We start from the raw sequence: 12,641 nt of genomic DNA, 5'->3' as shown, positions 1-12,641 counted from the left end.
AATTTTTCAAAAATAAATATATTAAACGTGAAAAGTATATAAGTACATAAATAACACATGTACAATACTATGATTTAAGAAAAGTTTGTATTTTATGATCCACTTAATAACCATTTCATTTGTTTATGTGGTTTTTTGTTTACGTTTTTTTTAAATGAAAACTTGTTTGATAATTGTATTGTTTTTATTTTTCATATGAAAAGTGAAAACTAAAATTTGAAAACTCATAAAAGTAGGTGCACTTTATTTATTTATTTTTTTTTTCACAAACTCAAAATGGAAAGTATTATCAAAAACAAGGATTTCTTTACTGGTCACTTGAGGGGTTGATTTGATATGTAAGTCGATATAAGCTTGCGTGAAATCATAGTGGTCATACCTATTTTGGCAATAACATATAAGTGGACTACTAATAATCGAGGTTCACAAAAATAGATCTATATAAAATTTTGTTTCATCATGAGATATACATTATGCAAATTACATCATGTTGGAAGGGAAAAAAATTAACGCTTCCAACTTTCCACTAATTAAGCAAACCAATAACATAAAGCAACGAGACTCATTCCTCATTTTTCAACGAGACCTCATCATATTTTACCTACACGCATGCTGCTTTTTTCTGATACATAAATCCAAATATTGGTACGTACTACGTAGGCAAGCCAATTAAGCTAGCTACGCAACTCAGACGTTATTCCATGCGCCGGGTTCTTGATCTTTGATTGGGTTGGGTTTGGTGGTGTGAAGCATGAATTTACATGCTGCAACTGCCTCTGCAACTGTGAGATAAATCCACTGCTGACCTATTTTCTCGATCAACTCCGACTTGTTCATCTTCTTCATCACCTCACCTCCGGGGTTCGCCAACACAAGCTAATTACATAAACGAAACACGGTGTTAGATTTAGTGTTCTTTGTATATTAAAACTATTACTAACACTCTAAGAGTCACGATAAGAGACTATAGATTGTACCTGAAGCCCCCTTCTATCAACTAGCTTCTTAACCTCATCCAACATGCTTATTCCACTTGTGTCTATGTTAGCAACGGCTGCAAAGGAATCAATTTTAGGGTGATTAGTACCACTAATTGAATAATTTACATTATTTTCTTTAGGTGAATTGATTAATGCATAATAATTGTTTAATAAGTTCCCTTACCACTCATATCCAATATCACATATTGTAAGCTACTTTCCCCTGCAGATTTTATTCTATCTTCCTCATCATTAATCCACCTTGTAATCCTGAAAATATGTAGCAGTTTAGGTTAACATCAAGCTTTAAATACCTATTAATTTTTATATAAACATAGTTAATTTTCAGTTGTAATTTTCAAATACCTTTCTCTTAAGTAGTTGGTATTTGCAAAGTAAATGGGAGCATCGATCTCAAGTATCAGAATTCCAGGAATATTGCTTGCACTTTGGTACTGGTCAACATTTCTGTAATCCATGGAATTCGGAAGGTTTCCAAGAATAAAGGTCCTAGGCCTTGCCACAAACAAAAGCACCCTCATCACAGATATTGCAACCTGCATAAATAAGTCAAACCACAGTAATTTGTTGACCTGTTGTTAGTGTCATACACACAATAATTTTCATTAGGATAGTGTGACATATATTCATACGTACCGCTAAGACTAGGCCGTTTTGAACGCTGCTAAAAACGACACCGATGTACGCACTCATGCAGACAACGAAATCAAACTTGTCAACCTTCCAGAGGTGGATTGCAGCTTCATAATCTATTAGGCCGAGCATGGCGGCGATTATAATGGCAGACAACACAACAAGGGGAGTGTAGTGGAACAATGGTGTGAGGAACAACAATGTGAACATCATTGCAATTGCCATGATAACGTTTGACATTGCCGTCTTGCATCCTGCATTGTAGTTCACTGCTGATCTGGAAAATGGCCCTGAAATTTATTGAAGAAATTTCATGTGATTAATGAGAGAAGATAATTGGCACATGAAGTTAATTAAAGGGCTCTTCACAAATATTAATCCTCAAAATCACAATTTCATTGTAAAAAACACGTCAAATACCAGTATGAATAAAAAAAGCACTGGACTCAGTTGTTATTGTACTCAACTATTATGGCGTCTGACATTAATAGTTGATAGATGGTCCCTTTTTTTTTCTTTTTTTCTTTTTTTTGTCTTTCTATAGTATACATGATTCTAGAAGTGTTTCTCCCAACATTAACAATTGTCAGTAATTAAGTAATTAATATAGGTAATTAGTACCTGTAGTGAGGTAGCAAGAAGTGCAAGAACCAGCAATGTTCATCATCCCAATGGCAATCATCTCTTTATTCCCATCAATGTGGTAATTCTTGAACATGGAAAAGCTTCTCCCAACTGCTATTCCTTCCTGCACATAATTACCAACAAATTCCACAATCAGTTTATTAATTATTTTAAGCTATTAATTATGGTGATCAGTCGTGTTAATCAATAATTAGTAGAGTAATTAAGGATTTGATTTATATATATATACTTACAGCAAGAGCTATGATGCCCGTAATGACGCCAGTTTTAAAAGCTGTTGTGAGATAAGGAGACACAAACACAAGGTCTCCAAACGACAATGGATTAATCCCCTTCTTCAGATTTCCTATCTGAATATATATTAACCATAAAATACAGGCATTAATTAGAAACCTTTTGTCATTGTGTAAATAACAAAAAGAAAACAAGAAGGAATTTTTGTTTGACTTTTAAATTCAAAAGAAATGAAAAGGAAAACGTATTGAATCTGTTGACCATGACCTAGCAACCAGAACTGAACTGTCACATAATGCCATGGGAGATAAGGCAAAGTTAGGGGTCCACCCAGTCACTACCTAGTGCTATTATTTGTGGGGACTTAAATAATGTAGACGACAGAGTGCTGAACAATCATTTTTCGGTTTTGGCCCAAGATTAGTTTGTGAAAGGCTTATAACACATGGGGAGGTAGACCTACTTTGTCTCTATTAATGGTGGTCCAAACTGTTCCTAATGTCTTTCTCCACACTAAGCCACTCTAGTTGGTGATCACTCACGGACTCCAAACAATGTGTACTGTATGTATTCGGGTGTCTGTACCTACATGATGTCAAACATAAATATACGTACGAGTGTACACACCTAGCATCGTGATATAATCTCTCGCATGAGAGATAAATGATTTGCCATGTATGCCTTCATGTGTATGTGATTTTCATGGTGTGAGATGCAGACACACATGTATATACAATTGATGACATAAAAGAATCTCTAGCACAAGAGGAGAAAAATGTATATGGGACGGTCTCATGAGCTCTTTATGTCTCCGATCAATTTCAAGAGAGACATATAAAAGCTATAGGCCATCCTATGAAGTTTTTTTTTGTAAGGAGAGATTAGGGTTATGCATGTGTTCCCTTTAGTTTGATGTGTAAGCTCACCACTTGAACGCCATGTTTCTCAGCATGGGTGAGATAAACCAAAACACTTCCCAAAATCACTGACGTCAAAGGTGCCATGGCTGATATCCAAAAGAACTTCGGTTTCTTCTTGCTCTGCATTATCATGTTGTCCAACATATAAAGACAAAGAAAATGTATGAGCCACATTAGCATTAATTTAAAATTCACTTTTCTTCATGCTTACAAGTTACAACGTAAACAAAACTAGAGCAATAATTTTAAGGACAAAGCCAGAGAAAGCGTCAAGACAATGATTAATTATATTATGTTAAAAGTTCCCTTTTCATGGATTAATTAAAATTTCTAATTATTTACTAAATGCTAGTATTACTTGAACAAGGTGGATGCAGATGCAGCTCGGGGTCAATCGTCTTTGAAAGGTTTTGTTACTTAATGTTGAAAGTGGGAGTAGGTTAGGGTTGAAAATGAAAGGAGAATTTTGATGAAAAAAAAAAATATATATATAAAGTTGATTCCAAACCATGGAAAACACAGGCTTGGAAAAATGAGATGCTAAGCAGTTCAAGAAACTTTCTGACTAGGACATATGATCCCATCCAGTGATACTTTTCTGTAAATTACTTACAAATTACTTTAGTAATGGCCCTATTAATCCAATCGAATTATACCATATTTTTCTGCTTTCAATTTCATGATATTTTAATTTTTGGGCCAACGGCATATACTTGCGTGACAAAAGAGAGTTTAATTTTAAATCAAGATTAATTAAAACATGGCAGATACAAAGAATAAGTATCTGAAATTAATAAACAAGAAATTTAAGATATGGCCGGTTCGATTCACTTACGAAGTATTTGGTGGTGAGGAGGAAGAAAAGAAATAAACAACCCAAAACTCCGCTTTCCCATCTCCACTGCAACAACCACATCAATCATTGAGATAGAAATAGAATTATACATGCAAACGAAAACCAAAGATGCAAACTTTCTTGCTCAAATTCTTCTATGCCAATTGTTATTTCAACACATCATATGCCTTTTGAAATAAAAACACTTCAAGCTTTAGAAATATCCCCTCACTTTTTCATTTTTTTCCTCAAAAGATTATGCATGGCCACTCGAGCTAGGTCAAGAATCAAACTCATCTTACGATAACGCAGATATGTAAGAGTTCTATTATTTCATAATATTTTCTCGTAAGTGTATACATACAATGTTATTCTCAGAATAATGACATGAGTTTTAGATGTGATAAGACAAATCACAGATAACTTTAAAACAGTATTATATACAACTTTAACGTTAAAATTTATTAATTTCCACTCATCTGATTAATTTGATCCTATATGCTCACATGGAATAGTTTTCCATTAATTAAATTAAACATCTAGAAAAGTATCACGAGCGTTTGAGATTTATAAATTTGTGATATTGGTATATATATTTCTGTGGCCGGAAAAGAAAGGAAAGGGACAACAAACCTCATGTGTTTGGCTGAAAACAGAGCGCATAACTGACACTAAATCGGTGCCATGGGTGAAGTTGTTAAGCCCTAGAATTCCCTTTAGCTGTTGCAGGCACACCACAGTCGCTGCCCCCGCCATAAACCCTACTATCGTTGCATGTGATAAAAAATCCACAATAAACCCTAGCCTGCAAAAATCCAGTCGAATCAAATTAAAAATCAATCACGTACATAAATAAATAAATAAATATATATATATATATACACGAATTTAATTGTTTATTAGAAATATATATAAGCAAATTTACGGTCTCAGCTCCCTTGTAAAATATGAAATAGATACCAAAAATAGAAAGAAAAAAATTTTGGACTATAATTTTTATATTCTTTCTATCCATATCTTGCGTATTTTCCAATCTATATATGAATCTGGCAGTGATCGATCACTGTCTCTGTAGATTCTTGAATAAGATAAGTTACAAAAATTAGAGTTTGTCTATTCATAATTGAACAAGGACAAAGTCAAATTCTCGTAAAAGACCAAAAATCCAGAAATATATACAAGTACAAGATGTTTCAGTAAAAACTTAACCTTTTTCGATCAATTTGAGCTTGTTTTGTTGTTCCCACTACTTAAATTAATAAGTTGCTTTTTTTTGGAAAGTTAATAAGTTGCTTCTAATTAGCTAATTATACTTAAAATGAATAGAATCTTTAGTAATTGCTGACCTCAACAAACCCAAGGAAGCTTGGAAAACTCCGGCGAAGAAGGTTGCAGTGAAGGCAAGGTGAAGATAAAGGGTAGGGTTTTCTGCGGCATTGACCTCAGCCCCCAGCATTGAAGCTGTGAGAAGTGAGGCCACAGCCACAGTCCCCACAGCCAAATCTCTTGAGCTCCCCATCATGGCATAAATCAATGGTGGAACAAAGCTTGAATCTGCATTATTAATTATTTTTAACTTAATAAAAGAATCAAAGTTCCATAATCTATCACAACGCGCAACTCGCACATGACACATGTGACCTATAATTATTAATCCATTCACGTTAAAATTGAAGAAGAAAAAAGAATAAAGTTATTACGACCCCATAATCTTATCTGCACGCTTTTTTTTTTTTTTTTTTTTTGAGTTTTAAACATTGAACAACAAATTGGGAGCGTGAATAACATGAAGAAAAAAAAAATGAGACTAATTTTTTTTAAAAGGCTACTTACATAGGCCAAGAATTGGTGGCAAGTTAGCAAGCTTGGCATAGCTAATCCCCTGAGGGATCGCGAGGCTAGCGATGGTGATGCCGGAAATGAGATCGGATTTCAAGAAATCGAGTGTATAGCGGGGTGCCCATTCGAGGATGGGAAAGAAGTACTGGAAGCCAAGAACGAATTTTCTTGAAGCAGGTTGGTTCTTAAACGGCCTCAAAGGGTCATCAGGAAAAAAGGTCTCCTTGAGAGAAGACTTCAATGTTTTGATGAAAGGTTGAGGTGGTGGGATCTCTACTCGGTGTGGAGAGTCCTCCACATTGGTTGAAGGGTACACATAATCAACGTTACCCATAATAAAATGAAAGGGAAGTGATTTCTGATAAAATTAAAGGGGAGTGATTTCCGAACCAACTAGCTAAGTACGAACAAATTAAAAGGACACAATTTATAATAGTATTGAATGGGTTTGGGATGTTCTGGCACCGAATTGGGAATGCTAAATTTGGAGAAAGATTTGGAGGATGTGGTGGGAAGTTGGGTGAGAAATCAAGGAGAAGAAGTTGTAGGAAGGATTGAGAGAGAGATGATTGTTGACGCTGATCGAGAGAAGAGTGATTCCTTGTGGGAAATATATACAAGTGGAGGACGGTAGTGTTCGCTTGGATTTTTCATTATTTTTTAAGAGAGTGCTTTTGGGGACCCACGATGGGGTATCGTATTAGTGACGAAAGAGGGACACGTTTGCAAGGGTTTTCAAAAATGCTAGCTGCACACCTCGTGCTTTATTTTGTTCACTTCTCCTCCGAAGAGGAGGCAAAATCCGGGAAGCTCACGTATATTAATATTATGGTTCTTTTCTCCTTTATAATGTCCATTTTCTTTTAAATTTTTTTTTATTACAAACAATAATATTACTCTATAATATATTAATTAGCAAAGAGAGCCACTTAAATTAGGAAGACAATAAATTGAAGACGAAACCGTATGCACCACAATTTTTAACGATTTAGATATGCATATATGGGCGTGGCCTACTCCTTTGTTGCCAATATGGCATCACTTTGTGATGATGTGGTGCACTCTCATTGGTTGTAGTGTACATGAATCTCAATTATTTTCAGCACGTGTCGGCTTAGGAGTGTTGATTAGTTTGTGGAAGACAATTATTTACTGGTAATTGCCATGCATCAGTTCAGATATTCTCAGATTACCTAATTATAAGGTATAACTTTTGGCATGTTTACCGACTAAAAATGGAGTGAATTTATGAACATGAATCGTTATTAGGGAAAGAAAGAGTGCGAAGAAATCCAATATTCCACCTAACTAATAATACAATGCTCAAGGCATTACATGTGTGATAGCAACATCTGGGAAATAATGAATATAACATAATTCTAATTCCTAATTCTAGTAAACATGTCATAAAACTTATGATCTCATCAAACTTACTTTGTATTACCTTTAATGTATTTATTTTGAGGGGAAAACTGGCATAGTGGTTATCAAACTCGTCACATGTGAAACAATGGTTTTTTTTAGTAACACCGTTAGACTTCAGTCCAAAATGAAAGGATTTAAGAGGAAAATAAAGGATTGAAGTTTAACAGAGTTACAAAAAATATCTATTGCTTCATATTGTGACAAGTTCAGGTCAAACTCATAGTTTTTTAATTTAGGGACCAAAGCTTCAATCAGATGAAAATTTAGGAGCGACTGCTCTAATTTTCTCTTATCTTCTAATGGATCAAGTTCAGACTGTTCAATGATTAAGATAAGCAAGTTTTCACAATAAGATTGAAGTGGATTTCTAATATTGCTCCAACAGGTTTGACTGGCTTATTAATAATAATCCTCTTAATTTGAACTTAAGAGCGCCTAACATGACTTGACTTTTCAAGTATGGTAATGTATTCATGCATGTATGGCTAGCAATCAAATCATCAAAGTTGGAAATCATCGTTCTTCTCTTTTTCGTTTCGGCAGAATGATTGATTACGTCCATGCTTACGTATACCTGGCTTTTTAAGTAATTGCATATGTCATGTTAAAAAATTTCATCTTCTTTTCCTTTTTATTTCTAACTGTATACTCTAATGTAAAAAACTACATGACTCCTGATACATACAAGGAAATAGTAGGGTATTCCTTGTGGACCTGGCTTCTCTGCCCTTTTCTTATACACTCTCATTCTCGTTTGGGATATTTTGGATGCGGTCCCTAATCCTTAACATTCTTTGATTAAAACCTTAATATTATTCAAAGTTTGATCAAGGTCCCTTGACTTTGTACACCTCATTATATTACTATTAATATTTATATTTTTATAGTTTTGACATTAATTATTTGATGTTTTATGAGATTTATAATCCTATAAATTTAAAATCCCTCATTATAATACTATTAGAAATGGTTACAATAAAAAAATTCAAACATTTTGATTGAATAAATGGATAAAAAATATGTAAAAATAAGAAATAATAAATGGCAAAAGAATGTATCCATAGTGTTAAAAAAATTGGTACATTTTACAAAAAAATTGGTACATTTCATATATAACAAAGTGGTACATTAATAAAGAAGAATGGGTACATTAGAAATAAATTAGGGTACAAATAAAAGATTAAAATTTATGAATACAAATGAATTTTTAAAAATATAGGCGCTAAAAGAAATTAGTACATGGGTACAAAATAAAACTAAAAAGAAAATACTACAAATTTAAAAAAAAATGTTGCAAATTAAAAGTGGGTGCAAACTAAAAATATAAATATGTGATACAAAGTTTAGGCATAAAACATAAATATACCATATGTAATTTTTCTATTATTGATTAAATATACAATGTCACGTGACGGTATACACATGGGTACAAACACAAATAAAACTTTAAAAAATATGGGCACAAAAAGGAACTAATATATGGGTACAAATTAAAAATGAAAAGAAAATTGGTACAAATTAAAAAATATTTGCTAATTAAAAATAGGTACAAACTAGAAATAAAATTATATGATAAAAAAATTTAGCCATAAATATAAATATACTAATTGTAACATTTTTAACATTAAAGGAATATATTTAAAAATAATAAAAAATTATTATTCAAATAATTAATGATGTTATTAATACCCAAGGACCTTGATCAAAAATTGAAAATGAATAGGATTTTAATCAATGGAGTAACAAAAAGAAGGATGTGAACCTAATTTTCCCTTCTCTTTTATTTGTGCGGTCACGGTTAAGTCACGTCAACGTTTTATATCATTATTTCTTTTTGTCTTATTATCTGTATAAAAAAATCAATATAAAATATTGACGTGCCTTAACCGTGACCGCACAAAATAGGAGGGGATGAGAGTGTATGGGAATTGAGAGGGCAGAGAAGCCGGGTCCATTCCTTTTTACATGCACAGTTAAGTTGAGAGCAATATAAAATGTTCAGAAGATTGCAAATATTGTTTAGCGTTCGTTCTAAAATATTGTATTAGAGCACTCTATTCACGTATCAGGTCCAATAATCACAAGTCATGTATTTTTTAAAACTAAATAAATAAAACCCTTTTGATATCTGAATGTTCACTTTATAGAGTCCCAGACGAAAAACCATCAGTGGACAGGACAACCAATTTGCCTATTTGACACAGATCAATCATTTCGTCACAACGTCATTCAATTACTCAATCAAATGTAGGGTTCTAATTTGAACCGCTCTTTAGCTGCTGATACCTGCGTAAAGCATATAAACTGCGATTTTTTTTTTTCAAACGTTTGACGTCTGCTGACTTGTACAAGGACTAAATTGATGCAACAGCACTCTCTACTACTACTTCAATAAACCACTCTTAAGTATTAGATCGACAACTAACCCACATTTTTGTCGTTATAATTCGAGGATATGCCATCCTTTTCTTTTATCAGCTGGATCAAGACATCACTAATTAGAGATGTGGTTTTATTTAGAAAATGATCACTACAAAAATAAAGCAACCAACCAATAAGTACAAGTCATGATAAACTCCCAAGCCAACTATTAAGCGGATGCGTTTGAACGAGGTTTTGTATCTCATACTAATAATTACCTCAGCACATATACATGTTTAATCACATGATCTCTTGTCGTTATAAGAAGATAAGGTATTTAAAAAATATTTTGTAACGCGAAAAGACCCTCATAATTATAAAGTAATTTACGCCACTCTATCTGTGTATAAAAAAATTTAAATGAGTTTTCTTGTTCAATAGAAAATTTGAAATGATTATCGCATACATATAGGCATCGAACTGGAGACATCCTTTGATCAAGTGGAGGCAAATTACTACAAATTAATATTAGTGAACCAAAACTCCAGTTGGTGATATATATGATGAAGAACCAACATCTTGTGTTTGTGACAGTATCACGGGTACAGAAGACAAAGTGGGACAACTATTAAGGCTATGTCATGTATAATAAGAAGCCTATGTCAGATACAATAATTTGACAAAATTAACCCAAGTTGAACCGCATTAGATTATTTTATTTTGCCCCTTATTTCTTCCACAATAGACCGAAAAATTAAGTTTGATTCTAATCTAAAAGAATCATACTCTTATATGGGTCGAAAAATTTGATGATTTTTATGAGAGTGATTCTAATTCCTTTTTTTTAGATGGAATAAAAGCGGTTTTATTATAAATAATAAAATTAAGATTTGATACAGGTATCAAAGAGGACATTCGAGATAATATTCAAGAGGTCCTCAAAGAAACTTTAACATGAATAAAAGGCCAAGTTGACCAAACTAATTGCCACCGTACCGATGGATTTGAGGGTCAAACATGTTCAAGAATAAGTAAAGGAACGTATCCAAGTCTTGAAATCATTTAGACCCAAACTCAGATAACTGAGATGGCACAACAAAGCCAAAGAAATTCCATTCTTGATGAAAACTTCTACGCACAAAGCCTTGATTATAATGAACACGAGGACACTCTTTGACAACGAGCAGCGTTGACTCTGAAGAGGAACTGACAATGAACCAACTAGTGTCTATACCGATATAAATTTCTTGCGCAACACAAAATTAAAATACTCACGAAGAAAGACTCACATATAATCACTTATTGACGGAAATATTAAGACGAAAAATAGATAAACAACAATCCATAAGAAGATAAAGGAGGAAGGCTAGAAGAATGGAGATGGGAGTTGCCACCGGCCCCAAGCAAAAGCAAGGGGTTGGGCGCTATGGAGTTTTTAGATTTAGGGAGTTGTTCTAATTCTTGAGTTCAATAGTGAACTCATGAGTTTGTTTAGGAAGTAGATGAGGTTGATTCCTATACAATAAATGACCAACTTTACTCTTTTAAAAGAGAAAAGAGAATAACTAATAATAGATTAGGAAATAGATGGGTCCTAGAATTAATACATTGAATTATATATCAAACTCATATACTACTATAGCAATTGTGTTATAAAAATGATACTAAAATGTCTTATATATAAGAAGGGGTGTGATATCCACACACCCCTTTTTACTTCTCTCACACCCTTTTAATTTTCGGCCGTCGAATCGGATGAATTAAAGAATATCAAAGAACAAAAATTAACAAAGGGTGTGGAAGAAGTAAAAAGGAGTGTGTGGATAACACACCCCTCTATAAGAATAAAATGTACTTAAACTAAAATAATTAGTAGTCTCATTGAAGTGGATAAGCCAGTAAAACAAATCAATTAGTTAAGAAGAGGAATTGGTTTCGATGTCATATAATTGACTTAATTATAAATTTTGTTGAGCTTTATTGGATTTGAAGCTATAGCTTGTAAGTGTTGGAGCTCTTTTTTAAAGCAAATGATCATGATTTAGTAACAACTAGAAATTTCATCTAATTTTTCTTTTGGAGCTATTAACTCTTTTTCAGTAAGGAGGCAGAGGGGTTTATATCTTGGTCTATATATAATATATCTGTGTCAAACACTACAGGACTAGGCCGTTTCTTTTTCGAGTAATTGTGTATTATAATTTATATGGTGAGCCGCACCATACCTATACGTTCAACCTATATAGTGACTTTTACCCCCGAAATGGTTGTACACTCGTCCACTAAAACTTCAGAAAGAGAGATGGTCTAGCTCTCGTTTGTAAGTACTTTTAAAATGACAGAAAATATTTTCGGTGTAATTGATTTTGGGTTCTAAAAGCACTTTAAGTGTTTTTTAGAAGAAAAAAAAAATCTGATATGTACTTCTTGCAGAAAGCACTTTAAGTGTTTTTCCAAAATTCATTTGGATTTTTACTAAGAATTAGTTTAAAAAACATTTTCATTAAAGCGCTTTCATTTATTTTAAAAGCACTTCTAAACAAATCATATGTATCTAAGTTTAAAACTTTTATTACAAAAACATTATCTGTAATTCACGTTTATGTAATGTGTGCTATGCATATGTTCTAGTGGGATTACACACTTTTTAATTTTTATTGAATTGCCACTAATTTATTCTTTTATTTATATGATACCCATAAAATATATTGCCATTGACATTTGGATGCATTTAAATATTTTGCATTC

The 12,641-nt window shown here is 32.9% G+C and overlaps 1 protein-coding gene across 1 annotated transcript; it reads right to left on the bottom strand.

Annotated features, from left to right (window-relative positions):
- Positions 1–422: 422 nt before the first annotated feature.
- LOC103430184 (sulfate transporter 3.1-like) lies at positions 423–6,739 on the bottom strand. The gene is made up of 12 exons (XM_008368320.4): positions 6,102–6,739; positions 5,615–5,822; positions 4,902–5,073; positions 4,269–4,334; positions 3,440–3,553; positions 2,513–2,629; positions 2,256–2,382; positions 1,638–1,924; positions 1,347–1,537; positions 1,165–1,250; positions 978–1,054; positions 423–876 (listed from the first exon to the last, which is right to left on the bottom strand). The coding sequence occupies exons 1-12, from the start codon at positions 6,439–6,441 to the stop codon at positions 688–690; spliced, it is 1,974 nt and encodes a 657-aa protein (XP_008366542.1). The 5' UTR covers positions 6,442–6,739; the 3' UTR covers positions 423–687.
- Positions 6,740–12,641: the final 5,902 nt, after the last annotated feature.

Source organism: Malus domestica, chromosome 11, assembly GCF_042453785.1.
Source record: "Malus domestica chromosome 11, GDT2T_hap1".
Classification (NCBI taxonomy): domain Eukaryota; kingdom Viridiplantae; phylum Streptophyta; class Magnoliopsida; order Rosales; family Rosaceae; genus Malus; species Malus domestica.
The sequence above is the reverse complement of the archived record's forward strand: the minus strand, read 5'-3'. Positions and strand labels throughout refer to the sequence as shown.